This window comes from Vombatus ursinus, unplaced genomic scaffold (assembly GCF_900497805.2).
Source record: "Vombatus ursinus unplaced genomic scaffold, bare-nosed wombat genome assembly UNPS02000749.1, whole genome shotgun sequence".
NCBI lineage: Eukaryota > Metazoa > Chordata > Mammalia > Diprotodontia > Vombatidae > Vombatus > Vombatus ursinus.
The window spans coordinates 3,136,366-3,160,590 of NW_020940527.1; the positions used below are offsets into that span (position 1 = coordinate 3,136,366).

At 39.9% G+C, this 24,225-nt stretch overlaps 1 protein-coding gene across 3 annotated transcripts; it reads left to right on the top strand.

Moving 5' to 3' along the window:
* The first annotated feature begins 17 nt into the window (after window positions 1-17).
* ANAPC16 (anaphase promoting complex subunit 16) lies at window positions 18-20,807 on the top strand. Of its 3 annotated transcripts, XR_003568781.1 has the most exons (6): window positions 21-136; window positions 11,137-11,285; window positions 11,740-11,823; window positions 17,295-17,369; window positions 18,454-18,719; window positions 20,233-20,807. XR_003568781.1 is itself a non-coding variant. In XM_027858509.1 (5 exons), exons 2-5 carry the CDS (start codon window positions 11,144-11,146, stop codon window positions 18,567-18,569), a joined length of 417 nt encoding a protein of 138 aa, XP_027714310.1. In that variant the 5' UTR covers window positions 21-136; window positions 11,137-11,143; the 3' UTR covers window positions 18,570-19,692. The 3 variants fall into 3 exon arrangements, 2 of the variants coding, with proteins under 2 accessions (XP_027714325.1, XP_027714310.1); XM_027858509.1 differs by lacking the exon at window positions 20,233-20,807 and having other exon boundaries at window positions 18,454-19,692; XM_027858524.1 differs by lacking the exons at window positions 11,740-11,823; window positions 20,233-20,807 and having other exon boundaries at window positions 18-136; window positions 18,454-19,692.
* Window positions 20,808-24,225: the final 3,418 nt, after the last annotated feature.

Here is a 24,225-nt window from a genome sequence, read left to right on the forward strand (position 1 = left end):
CCCCGCCTCGAGCTCTCCGTACGCCGACGCCGGCACGGGCACTTGGTGCGAGCGCTACCCTTCACTGACGCCCACGGCTCCTGGGGGAGGGGCTGGAGCAGCGAGCGCCGGAGTGGCCGAAAGGCCAGTGGTTGTGGTGAGTGACCTGCTTAATGGAAGCGTGCTCAGGAGCTTGAGCGAGGAGGGACGGTGGGAAGTGGGGGAGGAGAGACGAGGATCCCGGGAGCTTTAGCCGTCAAGACGGAAACGAAGGGAGAAGTGGAAGGGGCCTGGCTTGAGAAGAATCCCCTCCCAGCGGCATGAGTGTAGAGAGAAATTTTTTCATTCCGTGCTGCTCCCATTGCGCATGCGGAGTCAGATCCTCTCCTCCCCACCCCCTCCGTAAGTTTGCGCGTGCGCGATGTGATTCCTCTATCCTGCCCCAGGAGAATCAAGGAGGGCCAGGGTAGAGTTGAGTTTGGCTTGGCTTGGCTTGGCTTAGGTCGGCGTGGCGTGGCGTGGCGTGGCGTGACACCACTCTAAATTCCAGCCCTTTAAGGAGGACCCTGTAGCTAGAATCTCATCCCATTCACCCCCCCCACAGTCGTATCTACTCTGCACCATGGCTTCATTCTTTTGTCAAAGAGAAGGTTGTAATCCAGCGGTTTAAATTAGACAGATTAGGAAGGAACACATTTACTGCAGTGGTTCCTAGAAATGCATTCCTAATTGCTGAACGATAACCTGCCTTTGGCCCTGATTTGCATGGTCTTTGCATGGGGCTTTGGCCCCACTTGCAAGATCTTTGTCCATTAAAGTCAAAATGATGTGAGTTCTTTAAAAAGACATCACTTTGTAAACTTCATTAAGAGTAGGTCCTTTCAGGCTTACAATCTGTGACCCTGTGTCTTATTCTGAGGTCAGAGCCCTAGGATTTTTCTATAGTGTCTCTCCAACAAATATATCCTTTATTCTTTCTTCCCATGGCTGCAGCCTTAGTATAGGCTATCCATCATTATTAGTCATTTAAAAAAAAACCCTAACCAGTCTTCTCCCTCACCTTCTGCTGTCCCCCTCCCTCATTCATCCTTCAGACATCTGGCAGACAACCTCCTATACACTAAACTTGTTACTCCTCTGCTCACAACTCTTAAGTGGTTATCCATTACTTATCCATGAAAATTCAGACTCTAATCTGGCACTGCCCTGACTTATTTTCCTCTTACTACTTCCTTATCAATTTTGTATTTTCCCCACCTCCCTGCCATAAGTCATGTTATTCTTTGTGTCTTTGCCCACCCCTTCACTTGTTCAACAAATTGAACTAAACAAACATGCAAAAGGTGTACTAGGCTTGGGGCATACAAAAGAAAAACAAAACAGCTCCTGGCCAGGAGGAGTTTTATGGTCCACTGGGAGAGGGGAGGAATGTGACATTTACACAAATAAGGAAAGAACAAAATGTCCAGAGGGAAGGAGAACTAGCAACTGAAAGAGTCATGAAAGGCCTTCATATATCTTATTGTGCACTGGTTGCTCATCTGCTGCCTACAAATACACCAGTATCTGCCTCACTTAACCCATCTGTCTCCTATAGCTATGTAATCCCATGTCTCTCCTCCTTAGTGTGGTTACACTGCTTAAGAAGGCTGGTCTGTGACTGGTGCCTTCACTTCTATTTCTCCCTCTCTTTTCTTTGTCTCTGTAGTTTGGCTCCTGATCTCATCATTCAACTGAAACTGTTCTCTCCAGAGTTAACAATAATTTCTTAATTGCCCATTTAATGGCCTCAATCCTCATCCATCCTTCTTACCTCTCTGCAGCTTTTAATGGTGTTGATCCCCCTCTTTTCCTTGATACTCTCTTCTCTAGGTTTTTGTGATGCTGCCCTCTCCTGGTTCTCCTACCTCTCTGGCCACTCCTCAGTCTCCTTTCCTGGATTTTCATCCTGGTCACACCCACTAGCTAGCCTTGGTTGTCCCCAAGGCTCTGTCCTGGGCCCTCTTCTCTTCTCTCTCTGTACTACTCAGGTTGATGATCTCATCAGTTTTATGCTGATAATTCCCAGATCTACCATCCAGTCCATCTGGTAGACATCTTATGTCCAAAATGGAACTTAATATCTTTCTCCTCAAGCCTTCCCTCTTCCTAAATTTCCTATTACTGTCAAGAACACTACCATCCCAGTCACCCAAGCTCATAACCTAGGGGTCCTCATCGTGTACTCCTCACTGTCTCTCACTCCCCATATCCAATCTCTTGCCATGGTCTGTTGATTGTACATTTGCAGCATCTCTCAAATATTTCTCCTTTTCTGTTCTGATACAGCTACCATTCTAGTGCAGTTCCTCATCACCTTGAACCTGAATTATTATAATAGCTGCTGGTGGGTCTGCCTGCCTCCAGTTTTTCCCCACTCCAGTAAAGTGATTTGGGAACTTATGCATGACTAAGCTGTGCTCTGAAGGAAGCTAAGAATTCTAAGAGGCTGAGTGCAGTGGGCATGTATATAGGGGACCAATTGCCTGGAGGCAGGAGATGGCACATATCTATAGGGAAATCACAAGTAGACTTGTTTGTTGAATTTCTATGCGTCCTTTAAAGCCCTACTCAGTTACTACCTTTTCTTAATCACTGTCTTAATCTCTCTACTGCCTTTAATAATACTGACTACCCTTTCTTCCTGGATCCTCTCCTGTCTTCAGGATTTTTGACACTCTTTTGTTATCCTCCTATCTGACCAGACCTCATTTTCCTTTGCTGAATCATCATCCATATATTGACCCCAAATATGAATGTACCCTAAGGTTCTTTCCCAGGATTCTTTCTCTTCTGTCTCTGTACTTTCTTACTTAATCACCTTATTAGATGACTCCCAGATTCATATATCTTGCCCTAGTCTCACTCCTGAACACCACATTTCAAACTGGATGCCCTATAGGCAGGGTGGTAGAGAGTCCTTAGTGCAGCATTAGGAAGGAATCAGACCTGGCTGGCCTGGGTATTCTCTTTAAATGGAGGTTCTTCGAGGAGCCACCCAATCTGAATGAGAAGCTACAGGGGCACTTGGTACTTGCATGGATTCTAGGTCTAGAGTGAGCTCCCAGGATGAAGAGGTTTCTGGAGTCTGGTAGAGAAAGTCTAGAGTTCAAGAAGAATAAATGTTTCCATATAAGTGTGCTAAAAATATGTGAAGAGCCTGGCCCTTGAGACTTCTTAGTGGGGGAAAAAAATAAGACAACAGTGAAAATTTGTTCCATGTGGTGATTCACATAAGATTCACAACAAAGTAACCAGGTAAAATTAGCAGTATAGAACTGGTCCTATATAAGGACTAAATTTCTTCTCTTTGGTTTTTGGGTTGTTGTTTTTTGTTTGTTTGGTTGGGTTTTTTTGTGTTTTTTTTTTTTTTTTTTTTTGGCTAGGCAGTGGGGTTAAGTGACTTGCCCAGGGTCACAGAGCTAGTAAGTGTTACGTGTCTGAGGCCGGATTTGAACTCAGGTTCTCCTGAATCCAGGGCCGGTGCTCTTTCCACTGCTCCACCTAGCTGCCCCTCAAATTTAAATATGTTTCTGAGAAGTATTTCGACTGGAATTGAACTGTTCTCTAGTGCTTAGCTCAATGCCTGTTCATAATACAGGGCTTCCTAATTTGGAGGGAGAGAGGATAAAAGATCATTTTGGTAGTCTAGTGAAGCCTATAGACCCCTTCTCAGGATGATGATGATGATGTTTCCAATTTATTATTTATTTATTGTGGGTTTGGGTTTTTTAGATTTTCAGTTCCAAATTCTCTCCCTCCCACTCCTTCCCTACCCACTAAGAAGGTAAGCAACGTGATTTCAATTAATTATGCCTGTGAGATCATGGAAAATATTTCCACATTAGCCGTATTAACAAAAAAAAAAATAAAACAAGAACATTATGCTTCAGTTTGCACTCAGAATCCATCAGTTCTCTCTCTGGAGGTAGATAGCATTTTTTTCATCATAAGTCCTTTGGGATTTTCTTGGATCACTGTATTAATCAGAATAGCCAAGTCTTTCACAGTTAATCATTATTACGATATTGCTGTTACTGTGTACAATAATCTTCCAGTTCTTCTCACTTCACTTAGTATCAGTTCACATAGGTCTTGCCATGTTTTTCTGAAACAACCCCCCTCATCATTTCTTATAGTACTCTATCACAATCATATGCCACAACTCATTCAGTCATTCCCCAATTGATAAGCATCTTCTCAATTTCCAATTCATTGCCAACACAAAAAGAGCTGCTATAAATATTTTTTTTACATATAGGTCCTTTTCCTTTTTCTTTGCTCTCTTTGGGATACCGACCTAGTAGAGTATTGCTGGGTCAAAGGGTATGCAGTTTTATAGCCCTTTGGGTATAGTTCCAAATTGTTCTCCAACATGGTTGGACCAGTTCACAATTTTACCAAGAGTTTATTAGTATACCTATTTTTCTTCATCCCTTTCAGCATTTGTCATTTCTGATAGGTGTGAGGTGGAACTTCAGAGTTTTAATTTGCATTCTCTAATCACTGGTGATTTAGAGCATTTTTCCATATGAGATAGCTTTGATTTCTTCTTCTGAAAATTTCCTGTTCATATCCTTTGACCATTTATCATTTGGGAAAAGCTCTTATTTTAGTCTCATGATGGAAAAAGCTGTCATCCAGAGAAAGAACTATGGAGTTTGAATGCAGATCGAAGCATACTATTTGCTCTTTTTTTTTCCTTCTGTTTTGTTTTGTTTCTTCTTTCTTGTGGTTCCTCTTACGGGTTCTAATTCTTCTTTACAACATGACTAATGTGAAAATATGTTTAATAGGGATGTACATGTAGAGCTTACCTCAGATTTCATGCCGTCTTGGGGAGGGAGTAGGGGGGGATGGGGGAGAAAATTTAAAACTCACAAGTTTTTGGAAGTGATTGTTGAAAATTAAAAATAAATTAAAGAAAAAAAAGAAAGAAAAGCTCTTATTTTTATAAATTTGACTCAGTTCCCTATATATTTGAGAAATTAGGCCTTTATCAGAGAAATTTGCTGTTAAAATTTTTTATATTACTTTATTGTCTATGGTACCTTTTAGCAAAATGAAGTTTCCCCAATTATCTCTTTTAGTTAGATCTGTTTTTGCTTTTGCTTTGTCTGAGATCATGATTGCTACCCTTGTCCTTTTTACTTCAGCTGAAGCATAATAGATTCTACTCCAACCCTTTATTTTAACTCTGTGTGTATCTTTCTGTTTCAAGTGTGTCTCTTGTAAACACTGTATTGTTGAGTTCTGGTTTCTAATCCATATCTGCATCTTTTTTATTGGTGAGCTCATCCCATTCACATTCACAGTTATGATTACTGCCTATTTGCCTATATCTTATTTTCTTCTCTTTATCCTTTTCTCTCTCTTTTTATCCTGTCTCTCTTCAAAAGTTTGTTTTGCTTCTGACCACTGCCTCCCTTAATCTGCCCTCCCTTTTATCATTGTCCCTCCCTCCTTTTTCCCTGTTGGGTAAGAGATTTCTATGCCCAATTGAGTTGCCTGCCACCACCACCCCCATTGTCTCTCCATCATAAAGGCTTTTCCTTACAATCTCTTTTATGTGAGGAAATTTTCCCCATTCTATTCTCCCTTACCCCTTTTTGTTTTTGAGACGATGCTAGCTTGATATCCATGCCCTCTGTCTATGTAAACTCCTTTTAACTGCCCCAATAATGATAAAGTTCTTTAGAGTTACATGTATCATCTTCCCAGATAGGAATGTAAGCAGTTTAACTTCATTGAGTCCCTTATGATTGCTTTTCTATGCTTCTCTTGAGTCTTGTGTTTGAATGTCAGATTTTTTGTTTAGCTCTGGTCTTTTCATGAGGAATGCTTGAAAGTCCTATTTCATTTAATGACCATTTTTTCCTGAAGGATTATACCCAACTGGGTAGGTGATTCTTGGTTGTAGTCCTAGCTCCTTTGCTTTTCAGAATATCATATTCCAAGCCCTCCTGTCCTTTAATGTAGAAGCTGCTAAATCTTAGGTGATATTGACTGTGGCTCCACAATGTTTGAATTGTTTCTTTCTGGCTGGGCTTTTGCTATAATATTCCTGGGAGTTTTCGTTTTGGGATCTCTTTTAGGTAGTAATTACTGGATTCTTTCAGTTTGTTTCACCCTCTTGTTCTAGAATATCAGGGCAGTTTTCCTTCATGATCTCTTGAAATATGATGTCTAGGCTCTTTGTTTGATCATGGCTTTCAGGTAGTCCAATTAATTTTTAAATTTATCTCTCAGTCTCTTTTCCAAGTTATTTTTCCAATAAGATATTTCACATTTTCTTTTATTTTTTCATTCTTTTGACTTTGTTTTATTGTTTCTTGATGTCTCACGGAGAGTCATTAGCTTTCACTTTCCCAATTCCAATTTTTAAGGAATTATTTTCTTCTGTTAGCTTTTGTACCTCTTTTTTGTTTGGCCTATTCTACTTTTTCTATTTTATTTTATTTTATTTTATTTTTTTAGGCAATTGGGGTTAAGTGACTTCCCCAGGGTCACACAGCTAGTAAGTGTCAAGTGTTTGGTCTGAGGCTGGATTTGAACTCAGGTCCTCCTGACTTCAGAGCCAGTGCTCTATCCACTGCGCCACCTAGCTGCCCCCCATTCTACTTTTTATGGAGTTCTTTTCTTCATTATTTTTTTTGTGACTCTTTTACCAATCTGTTAGTTCTCTTTTCATATTTTTCTTGTATCACTCTCATTTCTTTTCCCACTTTTTATTCTACCACTCTTATCTCTTTCTTTAACTCTTCCAGGAATTCTTGTTGGGCTCCAATTAGCATTTATCTTTGAGGCTTTGGTTGAAGCTGTTTTCAAATTAATGTCTCCTTAGTTTGTGTCTTAGTCTTCCCTGCCACTGAAGTAGCTTTGTGTTTTTTTTTTTAGTAGTCAAGTTGTTGTTTGCTTATTTTTCCAGCCTATTTCTTGACTTTGAACTTTATATTAAAGTTGGGCTCTGCTCACCTGAGTGTGGGGAGCTTGAGGCCTTTTCATGCAGCTGTTTTCAGTGCTTTTAAGGTTGTGTGATCCAGGCAAAGGTATGGTCATTGATCTTCTGGCGTGCCCTTTGGTATTTATCCAGGAAGGGTCCCTGCTCCCCTGCAGCCACAGGCGCTAGTGCTCCTCTTTGCTTTGGAACTGTGACCAGGGCCCCTGCTCCCTTGTGACAGATCACAAGTGCTACACCCTGAAACTGTGACCCAGAACTTGATATGGGCAAACTTCTTGCAGAAGGCAGTATTTTGGGGCAGCTAGTTTGCTCAGTGGTTAGAGTACCAGCCCTGGAGTCAGGAGGACCTGAGTTCAAATTAGGCCTCAGACACTTGACACTAGCTGTGTGACTCTGGGCAAGTCACTTAACCCCAATTGCCTTGGTGTGTGCCTTCCCCCCCCCCAAAAAAAAGGGGGTAGTATTTTAATGGAGACTTGAAGGAAGCCAGGAGGACAAGGCATAAAGGGAGAACATTCCTAAACATGGAGGAGACAGCTAGTGAAAATGCATGAGATTGAGTGTCTTTTGTGAGAAACAGTAAGGAAACCAAAGTCAGTGCATCATAAGTATGAAGAGGGAAGTTAAGTGTAAGAAGACTGGAAAGGGAGGAAGGAGCCAAAAGCCAAACCAGATTTCATATTTGATCCTGTAGTCAATAAAGAGCCTTTGGAATTTACTGAATAGAAGAGTGACACGGTCGGACCTGTGCTTTAGGAAGATTTGTTGAACCCCAAAAAGGGGTCACGAAGAGCCAGACTTGACCGAAATGACTAAACAACAAAGAGGGGCAAGGGGAAAGCAGGCACATTAACAAATGCCCTGTTGGTGAAGCTGGGAGTTGGTCTGGCCACTCTGGAAAGCAATTTGGTATTATGCTCAAAAAGCTATTAAACTTCATGTACTCTTTACTACTAGTTCTATACTCCCAAAGAGATCAGAGGAAGGAAAAGGACAGGACCCATATATGCAAAACTATTAATAGCAGCTTTTCCTTTTATTTTTTTCTCTTTTTTTTTCTTTTTTTTTTCAGTGAAAACATTGGAGATTTAGGGATGAACATCAATTGGGGAATTGCTGAACAAGTTATGGTATATGAATGTGATGGGATACTATCATGCTGTAAGAAATGATGAAGGGAATGGTTTCAGAGAAACTTGGGAGACTTTTATGGACTGATGAAGAGTGAAGTCAGCAGGAGAACAATTTTTATTGTTCTCAATACAATATTACAGACAAATAACTTTGAAAGACTTAGGAACTCTGTAATCAAGGCACTGACCAACCACAATTCCAGAGGACTCAGGATGAAACATGCAATATACTGCCATCTAGAGACGTGATGGGCTCAGGAGAGCAGATTGAGACAAATTTTTTTTGCACATGGTCAATACAGGAATTGTTTTGCTCAATCTGTTTATAATGCATTTTATTTTTTATTCTTTCTCTATTGGGGAGGGAGAGTCGATGGAAGGAAGAAAAGGCATGTTTTCACTAATTAAAAATAAATTTAATTTTAAAAAATGAAGGGGTTAAACTACATTATCTTTAAGGTCCCTTTTGGCTCCAAAATACTGTGATTTATGTGAAATATAAGAATTATTAAATCCACTTCTAATTAAATTTCTCTTCTAATATAAATAATAGCATTCAAAAAAACCCTTATTATTAAAGGGGTAGAATTTGCTTAAATGAATGCCCTCACCTCTATAATGATTGTTAGGAATGCATATAGGGCCTATTGTTTGTCATTGAATTGGATGATAGTAGGACTGTTACTCATTTCTAAATACACTCGATGAGAGGGAATCCTTTTTAATTATATTCAGTTAAAAATTTACTGGCATAGCTTTAGAAGTTAAATGCATAGCAATCATTTGGGTGCCCTGATCTGCAAGTCGAAAGCTCTTTTTTTTTTTTTTGCCTTTAGAGAATAAAGTATTCACCTGGATGAATCAAAAAAGGTTAGATAAAATATTCGAAATTTTTGTGAGCTTTACACAAAAATATTTTCTATGTAGTAGGTGTGGTTGTGGAACCAGTGAAAGAATAAGGGCTCTGATTTCTTCAAAAGGAGGGAGGGGTGTGGTTCTCCTATTTGTTCAGATTATCAAAACTAACATCAAGACCACTTGGAGATTTAGGCTTGGTCCATTAAGGCTCTGTGTTAAGACAATAGCATTCAAAAAATATTGTAAAGCCCTCTCTTGATCCAGTAACTTTTTACCAACCCAGCTTTTGTGCAGTGTAGCTAAGATTTTTGCTATAAATTTTATACATCACCATCATAATCATCATTTTCACCATCCATCATTATTTTAATCATCTTACTTCTTATCACTATCAGCATCACTGAGAAGGTAGCAGTGGTGTTGTAGAAAGAGAGTTACAGGGAAAAGACCTGGGTTCTAATTCCAGCTTGGCTACTTACTACCTTTTTGACATTTCATTTCCACTTTCTGGGCCTCAGCATCACACATCCCTTCTTCCCCTCTAATCTGTAAAACGAGAAGATTAGACTAAATGACCAGAACCTGTTGGTCGTACAGTAGATAGAGCAGTGAGCCTGGATTCAGGAAGACCTGAGTTCAAATGCTACCTCAGACACTTAGCAGCTATGTGACCATGAGCACGTCTTCTTAACCTCTGTCTCAATTTCCTCAACTGTAAATTAGAGATAATAATCATGCCTACTTTGCTGGGTTGTTGTAAAAATCAAATGAGATTATCTGTAAAAAGCACTTGGCACAGTGCCTGGCACTGTGCACATAGAAGTACTATATAAATACGTATTTCCTTCCCTTCCTTTTTAATGTTCCTTCCAACTCTAAAACCTATAATAGTATGATTTTTCTTTTTATGACTGATTGTGATCAACTTTGTGGGAAGTAAGAAAGAGTTTTGATGTAGGATATAGTAAGATTAATTTCATAGAGACACACTTTTAATGGGCCCTCATCTATACCAGTTTCTATACTGCCCCTAGCCTACAGACCTGTAACCTGTCTCAGTATCACTTGCACATGTAAACCAGAAACCAAGCTCCTTGTTTTGAACTGCCTTTAAATTATCATCAGAGAAGTGAGGAAGCAGAATGATGTTTCAGAAGTGGTTTTTGTTTCTTTTTTTTTCTTCATATGGAAAACCAGAAAATAGACAGTCTTTTTCAGAAAATGGACAAGCTTTAAAGAGAACCTTTTCACCAGGGTTATTTAGATTAAATGTATTCAATTCTGGATAGCAAACATTTTAAGTACCAACTATATGCAAGGCACTATGCAAACATATCTAGCAAAAAAAATTTTTTAATATATTCTAGTAGTGAATAGTAGGTTTGTTCAGTAGAAATTTCTCTGTTAAGGTTGGGAGCCTTTGTTTTTCCTGGCACTTGAATCCAACATGGATATTAAACATTCACAGGCTATTGTATTGATAGATTTTAGTGATCTTTTAATGAGGAGTATTTTTAGTTTGGAGACGCCACCAGGTGATGACTTTGAGTACTACATTTGCTTTAAATGTATGCAGAGTTCTAAAAATGAAAAGGCAAATAACTTGTATTTTGGATTGATTACTTCACGCAAGGAATGGAACCCAGTGTTCACCTAGGAGGCTGGAGATTTACTTGGAAATCCTTACAAGTTTTTTGGTTTTGGCATGGAATGATAAGTGTGTATCCAGGACAAATTGTTCTTTCTGGCATACTTACTTTCTCAGTGACATAGTTTGGTTTCTTCTCCAGTCATGTTGTTAACATCAGCCCTGCCTGCTTGGCACCTGAGTCATAACCTGTAAACTGTTTACACCTTCTGTCCTGAGCTTCCTTTTAACATCAATAATGATGCTTTTTAGAAGGTGGGAAGTATGGGGGTTTGTGTTTTTTGGTGGTAGTGGTGGTTTGTTGTTTTTGTTATTTTTAAGAAAGCCAACTACCAGCAAATTTATTCCAAACTAGAGTCAGGATTTCACCCAGGACATACGGAATGGGGAGGCTGTGAGAGAAGATCTGACTGCTTCCCAGAACTGAATTCAGTCTTCTCTGGTTCTGTGTTCTATAAACTTACCAACTGCTGTTTATTGTTTTGTTTTGTTTTTTTCCTTTCTCTCTCATTGACTAGAAAGAAAATGGCTGCCTCTTCATCTTCCTCCTCGGCTGGAGGGGTCAGTGGAAGTTCTGTAACTGGATCTGGCTTTAGTGTTTCAGACCTTGCCCCACCACGGAAAGCCCTTTTCACCTACCCCAAAGGAGCTGGAGAAATGTTAGAAGGTGATCATACTCTGCTTTTTGCTAAATAATTGGATTCCAATCTATAATTAATATTAATAAAATAGTAAATGATCTATTAAAAGAAATGTAGACAGAAATATACCAACCTCAAGATAAAATATCCTCTTTTTCAAGTTCCCTGTTTTGTCCCTAACATCCGGGGAACATCTGTCCCAAAGCATGAAAACTCTTTGACCTATAGTTAGCAAGGTGTATTTTTTTTAGCTTATCAAACTAAAGAAAAATAAACCCCATTACCTAGGTAGTTTCTGGAAGATGAAAATAGTCTCAATATAGACTAAACTCTCTATATATGCATATATATATAAACTTAATTTTAAAATAGACTAAATGTAAAGTTGGCAATACTAACCCCACTGCCAGGGCATGTGCTTTGAGTTTTTCCAGTGGTAGAGATGGATTTGCATTGAACCATCCTCACTCTCTCATTCAGACCTCCTTGTGACCAACAACAGACATTTGCAAAACAGCTGGCCAAGGTTAGGGATGCAGTCTGTGGCCATGGAAAAGAGCAAAGGTAACTGGACATATGGGAAAACCAACCCTGGACCTCAGCCTTTTTAGCATAACACAGTAACCAACTGAGCTAATCCCTTGGGGGTATGGGAACCCTTCCCTTCTGATCGCCACTAATCTCTTTCTTGATTAGCCCTTTATCTCTTTATTTCTAGTGTTACCAATGAACCTGGGTCCTCAGCAGAGCCTTGGAAGGGTTAGGATGTACGAGAGGCAGGCCTTGTCGTCTGTGAAAAGAGGACTTGACCTGGAATCAGAAGACCTCAATTCCTTTTCTGATTCTGCTACTTAAAAGCTGTGTAGCTAGTCAATTTACCTTTCTTGTCACATTCTCCCCATCTGTAAAATGGGGATAATTGTACTTGCACCTAGCTACATCATAAGTTAGTATGAGAAAAATACTTTGTAAATGTTAAAGCACAATGTAAACAAATATGAAGGGTTATTATTTGGTGCAAAGTTGTTCTCTCCCTCCCCTCCCCCAAAGCAGTTTATCATCCTTTTGGATATTACAGCCTTCAGTTTTCACATTTATAAATTTATCTGGAAATCTCTCTTTGCTTGACACATGAGAAAGGTGAAATCTGCCGTTTGAGGAATCTGCTTGTGGAATCAGTGCTTTTAACCTGGGGAAGCAGAGAGGTAATTTGTGAAAGAAAAATGCAGGAGGGTTAACTATGAAGCCCATGAAGACTTCTAGACTTGGTTTGTATTATTAATATAGTGAATAACTTAGCAGTGTAGTCAAGTGAACAAACATTTATTAAGCTCCTATTATGTGCCAGCTACTGCTAAGTTCTGAGAGTACAAAGAATGGCAAAAACGTAGTACCTGCTTTCAAAGGCAGTCTAATACAGGGGAGACCATATGCAAAAACCATGTAAGGACAGGACATATCCAGGATTATCAACTGAGGGAAGGTACTAGAATTAGAAGGATTGGGGAAAGCTTCTTGTAGAAGATGGGGTTTTAGCGGGAACCTCAGGAGGGGGAGACATAGATGAGGAAGGAGAAAATTCCAGGCATGAGGGGCAGCCAGTGAAAATGCTCAGGGTGAGGAGATGGAGACCAGCCACGTGCCTGGTTCTCATGAATGTGGATGGGGGTAGTCAGCCTGGAAAGTGGGAAGGAGCCAGGTTATGAAGGTCTCTAAATGTCAAACAGAGGAGTTTATATTTGTCCTGGAGTGTAATTAATAACAGTTCTGACATGGGCTTCTGTCCTTCTAATCTTATAGAAATCTGAAACTAGAAGGCGTGCTGAGTAGTAAGATGCATGTGTTAGCATCATTGACCCTGTAAGCTGTTTGTCGCTGGTGTTCTGTTTGTTAAGCACAGCACCCCATATGGTAGTATGAGTTATATGGAGTGGAGGAATTTGGCATCAAACCAAATTAAAAATTTAATTACTTAGTAGTTTCCACATAGGCCTAAGAGGCTCCATTTAGACTTAGAAATAAGTTGAATTGGCAGCATTTCATTCTAGCTACAGAAGAGAAAAAAAAAAACTGTACTTTTAATATAGGCAATATCTCCATGTCCTTAAGATCATTAGCATCACTTTTCAGTGTATACCAGATTACCCTCAAATATTAGCAAGAGGAAAGAAAGCCCTCTGAGTTGAGTCTAAATGTTGATGCTTTTCTCAGTTATGGTTTCATCAGTTCCTCTCCCATCCCATTACACTTTATGAAAAGGTATGGTTATTTTCTAGTATAAATTTGTGAGTCTCAAAATTTAAGTAAACTAACTCCAGTAAGTTTCCATTCAGTGTATTATTACTAGTTCATTTTCTTAGTTGTAAAACTTCTCCAAAATCTGGAAAATGTTACTCAACCTTTTAGAGAGCAAGCTGTTAGAAATAATTTGGAGATGGTTACTCCCTAACCATTGTTGCCAGTTTGAGTACCTTAAGGCACAAATGTTAGAGGAATTGTGGGAAAACAGACACATTAATGAACTTTTGGTGGAGCTGTGAGTTAGCCGAGCCCTTCTGGAAAGGAGTTTGGAACTGTGCCCAAGAAGTGAATGAATAGTGCACACATATCCTTTGACCCAGCAATACCACTACTAGGCTGATGCCCCAAAGACATCAAAGAAAGCTAAAACGGACCCACATGTACAAAAGTGTTCTTGCACTGTTTTTTGTAGTGGCAAAGAACTGGAAATTCAGGGAATACCCATAATTTAGGGGAATAGCTAAATAATTTTGACATATTAATATAGTAGAATACTATTATGATGTAAAAATGATGATAGGGACAATTTCAGAGAAACCCAGGAATGTATGCAGAATAAGGGAAGTGATGAGAAACAGAAGAACAGTTTACACCATAACAACATTGTAAAGACTAACAACTTTGAAAGACTTAAGAACTCTGATTACAAAGGACGCTCTTGATGAAACATGGCAATCCGCCTCCTGACAGGTGATAGATTCAGTATAGACTGAGGCATTTTTTGGAAATGGGTGATATGGGGATTCATTTTGCTTAACTCTCCTTTTGTTAGAGTTTTGCTTTTCTCTTTTTCAGTGGTGATGGGGGGAGAACAGAAAATAATTTTTGTGAATTAAAAAAAAAATCGCGAGCATTAGAATGAAGACAGCACCTATAAATAGGGGCTAATAAGGATGCTCACTTTGTAAGAATCTCCTCCTATGTTTCTTTCATTTAGCTTTTTAAATAATTCAGTAAAATTACTAGTCTTCATCTAGTCATCAGTGGATTTGTTTCTCACTTTAATGTCATAGAATGTATGAATGAGATTTGTCTGCCTCTTGAATAAAAGTGATCAAGGGCTGATGTCACAAGTATAAGTTAAAATCCCAGTAAAGTAATACAGTAAATGGTTAGAAATTAGGAGTAGCTTGGGGAATCTCATCATCCAGCACCTTCATTTTGAAGATGAGGAAACTGGCCTGGCAGGGAAGTAATTTGGCCAAGCTCAACCAGTGACTTAGTGGCAGAGTGAGGACTAGGAGCCCAGATATCTTGATTCCACATTCAGTTCACTTTCCACTAAGCAATTGTGCCTTCCCAGGTTCCTCTAAAGTCTTTATCTTCCATAAGATAAACCAAATATCTTGCAGTTTGTTCTGTGAGAAAACTTCCTGGTAAGATACCCTTACCTGCTGTCTGACTTCTGAAGCCTCACATAAAATGTACAGGTGTGGTCTCTCCAGTGCCCTAAACTCTTAATTCTTCCTGGCCCTTTTATATAGTTATCTAGTTAGGTGGTTCTTCCTAGCCCACAAGTGGCTGCTTTTTTATAACACTATAGAACCTTGTATCATTGTTAGTCATCGTTTAATTTCCTATTATCAGAAGATATTCTTTTAAATCAATTTATTAGGAGTCTCTTAGAATTAGTTGAGATTTTTCCCTATTTTATAACCTTTCCTGTTCCCTTAAGAGAAAAACTAATTTATCTCTACTTGGTGTGTTATATGGGAATTTGATTGTAATTTCTAAATCAAAGCTGGAGAATTATAGGCTAGCTCCTCTCTGGAGGAATTCCAGGCTTAAGATTGATATCATCATTATATCTAATAGGATGTGGGGATGTAGTGATGGACTTTGTGGTTAATACTGAGTTGCAGATCTCAGCCAATCTATTTGATACATCAGAGTATAAAGGGATAGCAATGGTAGGAGTAGAATTGCTATGCTGCTTTTTGGAGGATTATTTTAACTTTTAAGTTCTTTATCATAAAATATCTATAAATACTGCAGTACTTTATCCAAATAGCCTGAGTAATTCAACAGAAATAAGAATAGGAGCTACTACCCCCTGTTTGGACCTGTACCTATGTATCCCTCCTGACTCAAGTGGGATACTGATACATAGGACCAGGTCCTCCAGGACAGTCTCCCTGATTCGCTTTGCTTAGCTCTTTGTAAAATAAAACTTTTACAGATATAATTGGATAGTCTAAACAAGGGTGTGTGTAGGATAATAAATGCTAAATCATCAGTTACACAGAGGAGCTAAAATAATAAATTTTACCATTAATGTCAAATAATGACTACAGTCCATCTGTGGTTTGAAGTATAATTATTTGCATCCCACATTTAGCATTTCTTGGGTTCAATTAGTCAAAAGACAGGGATAGAAATCCCTGTATCCCTAGCACATAACACATAGTAGGCACTTAATAAATGCTTGTTGATTCATTGCAGTTTATGAGTAGCCTGCATACAGTCAAAAGAATAGAAGATTAGTGGTGTTCAAGTCAGTTCAACAAGCATGTATTACCTTATATGCAGGGCACTGCTCAGTGCTGACAATGAAATGAAAAAGGGGTTCCGCCTATTGCACGGTATGCAGGGAAGAGGTTGCGTTTAACACCTACACTTCATAATTTTTCAATTCTACAATTCTTTTACACTCTTTCATTTTGTAGTCAAACTAAATTATGTGCTGTATTTGATTTCTTTTTTGTTACCTTGCCTTTTTTAAATAAAGTAAAAATGATATGTGGAACAGAGTGAATTAGCCCCATCTCTTTGTCATGTAATGCCAGGTTGATACAACAGCATAAGATTGATCTGTCATTGAGTTTGTGACCTAGGGATGCCACCATGAATGGCCATCTAATGAAACACACCTGAGACTCCCACCTTCCCACACCTTAGGATTTTGCAATAAGACAACTGCAGCAGATGCTTTCAGCTCTCCTGGGGAGGAAGAGGGTATCATATTCTGCTTCATATACATACAGTGTTTGGGTTGTATTCTTTGACAGCCCCTGCAAGGTAAAAAGAAACACACGCTCATACCAGTTTCGTAATCGATTTCCAAGTCCTGTGTCATAGCAAGACCAATTTCTGTGCTGACTTCATGCATGAGTCAGCCTCCACATTGTGTGTTCTTTCTTGGGATTGGCATAGTGCTAGTTTCAGAAATTGCACCCTACTCTTATCTCCATCAGAATTGTCATGTTTTGGTTCGTTTGGAAAATCAAGGTCACAGTCTGCGTTTAAAGGATAAAATTACCCAACAGTTGTGATGGTCAGAGGGACAGATAGTAGTGTCATCTCAGAGATCAACAACAGCTGTTTTTTCAGCTTTATTTTTCTTAGAATGAAAAGGAAGGTACCAACTCTGTGCTCTTTGTGTGTCAGGAAGCTTTACAGGGCAATGGGATAGAGATATCATGATGGTCCATTAGTCACTTCAGTGCCCTTTAGAACAAGTCATATACAGAAAAGGTGAAATGAAAGAATCTGTTCATCTGTGAGGGGAAGCTGTTGACCAGGGTATGGGGGTAGGGTTATTTGCTTTTGCTTTTTTAAGAAATGTTTTTAAGACTGACCAGAGGTGAGGAAATTGAAAAATGTAGAAGCTCCAGAAAGACACATAGAAATTAACTCTGGGATAGAAAACCATGAACAGATCAGCATTTACTCAGTTTGTCAAGAACTGTAAAAGTCTTGGGGGCAGATAAAGTATCTTCTTTTCCTGTTCACAGACGGCTCAGAGAGATTCCTTTGTGAGTCTGTTTTCAGCTATCAAGTGGCATCTACACTTAAACAGGTGAAACATGGTGAGTTCATGAGTGTCACATGCTTGGCTGTGTGAGGGTAAATTGGCTATGGGGGCCACAGAGAACCCCAGAGGTCAGGCCACTCTGACACAAGTGGCCAAAAGCCAGGAATGCTATTTAAATGGATTTCTTCAGTTACCAGTCATCAAGGACATTCTGAGGTCTTGATCCAAACATAATGAATGCCCAAAGCTAAAGCTGGAGTAATCATATTTTCTTAGGGCACTGGTGTAGTCTGCACCTTTGGGGGTTTTTTCTGTTCCATTCATTTCCATGCTCTTGCATCTGTGGAATACTGATTTAATTATCATAATCTCGATTACCATTTACCCTCTGATGTAGAAAGCCTGAGATGCTAGTAATTTAAGTCCTGGTCACTTCATTTATGTTTCTTTATATAGTTGGTTATTGATCTTTATCTGAGTGTCACGTTACCCATAGTAAACATCATCCTCATTATGATACTACTTCCTCTTCCCCTCACCCCCAGACTATTTCTCCACCAAGAGCATTAGATTTGGGCTCCCGTTACCTTTGACGTTAGGCTTGTAGCATTCAAAGCAGTATGGAACAGGGAAAGAATTAGAAGAGTTCCTTTTCTCACGGATGGACTATAAATGGTGACTTTTAAAGAGAAAGCTCGTTCTTCTTGTTGCTTTCACATGTATGAATCTAATGTGTTATCATGGGTATACAGTGAGCATGGGCCAGTTAGACTGACTCCCTGACCCTCCCAGCCCAAGCTCTAAACGTATTATGACTCAAAGGGATTAAATAGGACTGATACATGAAAAAGAAATATGTGCTGTACCTTTCCAGGCCTTCTGACTCGCAGCATACTAACAAAATTGCCATTGGAGGAAAAACTGGTGGTTTTGTTGTCTGTTTGCTAGGAAGCATCGGTTGTACAAATTAAAACTTTGTAAAATGTCAAACCAGCACAAAGTAAAGCTGCTTTTTAATGACTAGAGTAAGGCTGACTGAAAATTGTTTATTGATTTTATTAATGAGCATCTCTGTGGCTGTTGAGTATCTAGTATGAGATATATTGCCATGCCACAGCTTACTCTTCAATTCCTTCCAGATCAGCAAGTTGCTCGGATGGAGAAGCTGGCTGGCTTGGTAGAAGAGCTCGAGGCAGATGAATGGCGGTACAAACCCATTGAACAGCTGCTGGGCTTTACCCCGTCCTCAGGCTGACAATGCTGGGATTACCTCTGGAGCACAAGCAAGGGCATAGCTGGGGAGGGTCTTTTTTGCACAGCATCTGGGATCCAGGGAGTCAGAGCTGCATATGAAATGGTTTGCTCACATTCACACTTGGTGCCTCTGTAATAAACTACATTCCATGTAAGTTAGAATGCCTGGGGCGGGGGGGGTGGGGGGAACCACTACAACTTAACTAGGTTATCTGACAGGGGAGCATTTTTCTTCCCTAAGAACCCACTGGAGATTGGATTAAGTGAGACAGTCAGTTTCAGAGGAATTGGAAGGTTTCCATTTGGGGTTTGAGGGGTTTTTAGGAAACTTCACTTAACAAGCAGTGAATGTGCCCAAAGTGATCCACTTGGGAAGAGTCCACCCTGGCAGTCATTCTGGGCCTAGAGCACCTCACCAAGTCATGGTCAGAATAAGGAGGTAGGAAAGATAGCAGTTCCTTTTGAAGATGATTGGAATTATAATCAGGACAGGTCCAAATGAAGAACAGAAAAAAAAAATTTAGGTATATTTTCTGTCATTAGATACCTCAGCACTGTTGAGTCCAGCTTTGTGACATGACCTTGTTGACTGCATGCTGAGTGCTTGGAATGAGACTTGGCATTTTCACGTTGGAACGGTATAGAAGTGAAACAGCAGGATCCTTTTAAACCCAGAAATCCAGGGCCCTTCTCAGTGCTGGACTCAAGCTGTTGTGTGGCAAAGAAATCCTTTCAAAGAGCTTCAAATTGGTTTCTTTATCCTTTCGAAGTCTCAGGGATTTGAGAAGGGGGAGGAGGTTAAATTGTTTTGTTGTGAATAAGGAAACAAAATCATTTCTCATAAGCAAATGGTGGTATGTTTCACTTTGCATCAGATGGATTTACCAAAGCGTGAATAGGTTTCTTCTCCAATGGTAAGGAAAGCCTGAAAATGAACAGCTCGTGCTTCTGCTATCCCTTCTGAGGTCCCAGAGTTACAAACACCATTATTGGACCATGTGCAAATTTTGTCTTTTAGAAAGCATCTTTGTTGTTTTGGGTTGGGCTTTTTGTTTTGTTTTGTTTTTTAATGATTTACAATTGACCTACTTAGACCATATTAATAAATAAGTAAAATCCTGGTACTGATTGTCTTTGATTTCATGAGTTCTGAATACTTGACATATTACCTGGTGCTTGGTGTTGACCCTGTTCAGTAAGTGTGAAACTGAGTACTGTACAGTTAGAGCCCTGCTCGTGGTCACATAGCTCAACAGGGGACCTTGGAATCCGACCACAAGTTGCTCTTTTAACTCAAACCACTGTTCTAGCCATGAAACCAAAGCGAAAGGCATGAGTGCCAGACGGCAGACAAACCTGCCTCCGTGTTTGTTTTTCTCAGCTAAAAGTAAACAAGTTTCATATTTAGAAAGCAATTGAGTTTCTAAATAGATTTTACGATATGTTAGCATCAAAACTTCTAATAATTACCAAGGAAAATTTTTCTAAGAGCTTGGCTAATTTTCTAAGAGTCTATAAACATTTTCAGTTTTTCCAAAGAAAGTACTTCACATCTTTTCCCTTTTTATTTCATTTGTAACTTTATACTTAGCTGCTTAATGAACTTACACAGCCAGTGTCTTACATGTTTAGCCTTAATGTGATGCTTTTTCTTTTTATCATAGAAACGTAGACTTAAGAAGGCCTGTAGAAGTTCTGGAGTCTGGCCTCCCACTAGGGAGAGCGTCTCTGATAGAAGGTCATCCAGCTTCTGCTGAATCACAGGAAGGTCGTGGCGCTTCCTGCTTGGTAGCTTTCAGGAAACATTATTAGGGAAATGGCCAAAGGCCCCACATGATTTCTGTAGGATGGAATTCATCTTGTTAATAACCCCATGAAAAGAAGTTCAGATTCCCTAATGAAAAGAAATAAAGAAGACTTTGAAATACTGTTTTACACCCAAACAGCAAGACATTGACACGTCTTCAAGGACACTCCTGGACTGGGGACTGCTGGGGATTTTTTGAAAAGCTCTTTCATAGCTTTAAACTGCGCCAGGACTTTTGGGACACCCTGGATAAATCATGGAGCCAATTGCACCCTTTGACCCAAGGACAGCTGGAAAGGGGGGCAGGGAGCCTATGAATACAAAAATGGTTTATCAATATTCTGATCAATATACAAAAATACAACTGGTTTTTAATAATCAGTTTTTGCAACCAACAATAGGAATGATTGAATAAAGGGTATTAATATCATGGATACTGTGATGCCATAAGCAAGAAGAGTATAAGTAAATTAACTTACGAAGTGATAGAAATGGAAGTCGATGGAATAAGTAGCTAACATGTTGACTACAATTATAGAGAAGTGCACAGATTTGAAATAGAACAGAAAATGGCTGGGTTTGCTAAAATGTTACTAGATTTTTTTTTTATTTGGTCAAAATACTTCATATTTGGGATTTTTTCCTGGTGATTTGCCCTCATATTTGGGTAGGTTCTGGTTTATTGGTGTTTTCTACAAATACTAAACAATAACAAATAACATGTTCACATATGTCTACATATCCCACAAATTTCAAAGAGAGGAGTCAGTTTTGTCATCCTATCTACCTGTCTCCAGCACTATGAAAGAATACTCTCTTCCTTCGATCTGAATTAATGACATATCAGTTTTGTTTTGTTTTTAAGATTAACAATAACAATGCCTTAAACCTTACATTACTGTTCACAAAGTATGCTTACATGCAAGTATTCTCTCCAGTTCCTCTCTAGGAAGGAATCCCAGAGAAGCAGAAAAAATGCATTTCAACTGAACCATTTATTAAGTCCCTATGGTGTGCTAGGTACTAGAGGTACAGAGGTTAAAAATGAGGTAATACCTGCCTATATGGACTTCACTATAGTTGACTGGAGATGAAGGGTTTATAGAGTGTACTCTAAGAAGCATCACACCAGTAAGAGAAGGCAACAGGAAAAAGAAGCAAAGGAGACCAAAAATTTAAGGAAAAGGAAGTCACCCATGGGGGAGGGGAATAGCATATGAGTTGGGACTTCAAACATTTATTAAGCACCTGCTGTATGCAGGATCGATATCACTAAGCAATAGAGCTCCAAAGATAAAACTGAAATCATCCTTGCCCTCAAACAAAGGGATAGGAAGACACAGAGAAGTAAATTCAATCTATGTGCAAAATAATGCACAGTAATATTGAAACAGCTTTAGCAAAGGTGGGGGTGGGGAGGAGGGGAGTGGCGTGATGTTCAAGAAAGACTTCCTGTAGAAAGCTGCACGTGAACTCTATTGAGGGAAGCTGAGTATTTCTAGAGTCAGGGGTGAGTAATGGTAAGGGCAGGTCATGGAGCTCCTAGTAAGTAGCAGTGTGGGGTTCTGAACTCAAGCTCAATGGTATTTTCCATTATCATTTTCAGTGAGTCTGTTTGCAAAAATGTTGAACTAAATAAATTTGGGAAGGGACCAGGGAGACATCTAAACAAGAGGAAGAATTCAGAGACAGGCCAGAGATACTGATGACCAGCATTGATGTGTCCTGTGCAGCCCATCCTAGTGATCCTACTAAGCTAAGCATTTCTAGTTTGCTGTCATAACCACATTAAACTTAGAACAAAGTTAACCTGACATATTTAATTATATATATGTGTGTATACACACACGTGTGTGTGTGTGTGTGTGTATGTAGTAGTTAATTGTGTTTCATGGTAATTAGGCACAAATGGAAATAGTAAGCAGTTCACAGAAATGACTGTAATTAGCATTATCATTATACAGCCAAACAAATCTCTGGTTTTCCTCTAACTTTGTTCTCTAGGGTATTATAATCAGTCTCATTTCACAATTTACCCTGATACTTTGTGCCATTGAATCATTAAGCAGCCTGTAGTAGAGAAAGCCTTGAACTTGGAGTGAAAGGATGTGGGTTCAGATCCTAGTTTTGTGATTTATTACTTACTTGACCATCCTGGGCCCCTTCGTTTTATCTCCCCAAGTCTCAGTTTCCTCTTCTGTAAAACCAGGGATTCCTAATCTGGGTTCCACAGACCCCTGTGGATAGATTTCAGGGGTTCCATAAACTTGGTTAGGAAAAAAAAATGACATCTTTATTTTCAGTAACTTCTAACTGAAATTTACATTTTCTTCAATTATGAAAGCAAACATGGTCCTCAGAAGTGGTCCCTGAGCTTTCCCAAACTGCCCAAGGGTCCCAAGAAGTCCTGCTGATTGATAGACGCTCTCTGAGGTCTTCAGGCTCAGAATCTCGGCTCTGGGTCAGGCCTGTTCTTGGACCTTAACTTTCTAATAGTCCAGTGGAGTAAGCCTTCCCACGCTAACCTCATAGTAAAGAGAGATATGGTGCACACCCTATCACCTGGGGCCAAGGTTCCCCTTGCCCCTTTTTTGCCGACATCTAAGGAGCCCATATTTCCAGCTCCCACTCTGGGTGCTGGGTAACGCAGGAACACCAAAAATCAGCGAACATGACCGAGGTTGTAACACGATCACCATTCTGTAGGGCAATGAGGAGACCCAGGCCCTCATTTGTGGTGGAGCTAGGGAGGCAAAAGGCCATAGGGAGAATGGGCTCTGGGTCTGAAAATCTGAGGATTTGAGGGTAAAAAGATGGAAGAAATTAAAAGAGAGGAAAGGGGTGGAGGCCTTCCTGCCCAAGCTTCTAACCTTTGGGACTAGTCAAAACTCCAGGGCAAGGAGGAGGCTCCCCATCCCCTTGCCTCCATCCCCAATTCCACTCTCTCTTATCTCTGCTACGACCTGAAATCCCCATAACAGGATTAAGGTAGGCAATGATTTTTCCTGGATACACTGTTTTCTGTTTTCATGGCACTGCCTTCCTGGTTCTCCTGCCTGTCTGACTGCTTCTTTAAGTTTCCCTTTTCCAAAGCATCTTCCACACAGCTGCCAAAGAATATCCTAAAAGGGCAGCTAGGTGGCGCCATGGAGAGAGCACTGGCCCTGGAGTAGGGAGGACCTGAGTTCAAATGTGGCCTTAGAGCTGTGTGACCCTGAGCAAGTCACTTAACCCCGATTGCCCCCCCCAAAAAGAATATCCTAAATTATCATTCTGATCATTTCACTCCCTACTCAACAGCCTCCAGTGACTCCCTATTACCTCTTGGATCAACTATAAACATCTCTATTTGACATGTAAAAGCACTTACAAATCTGACTCTAACCTGCCTCATTATACCTCAGTCCTCTCCATGAACTACAGATTAGCCAACCTGTCTTTGCTATTCCTCACACAAGACACCTCTCCCTTCCCTGTGTTTTTTGGTATGCCTGGATCACCTAGTTCTTTGGTATTCTATCTCTTGGTATCCTGAGTTTCCTTCAAAGCTCAGCTAATGTGCCACCTTCTACATGAGACATCCCCCCCACAAGTTACTAGTCCCTTGCCCCGCATCAGACATTTATTAGCTGTGTGACGATGGGCAAGTCACTTAACCTCTGTTTGTCTCGGTTTCCTCAACTGTAAAATGGGGATAATAGCACCCACCTTGAAGGGTCATGAGAATCACATGAGATAATATTTGTAAAGCACCCTTCCTTGAAGGGCTGTATTTGTTAAGAGCTTAGCACAGTGCCTGGCACATAATAGGTACTATATAAATGCTTATTCCCTTTCTCCAAAAAATTAC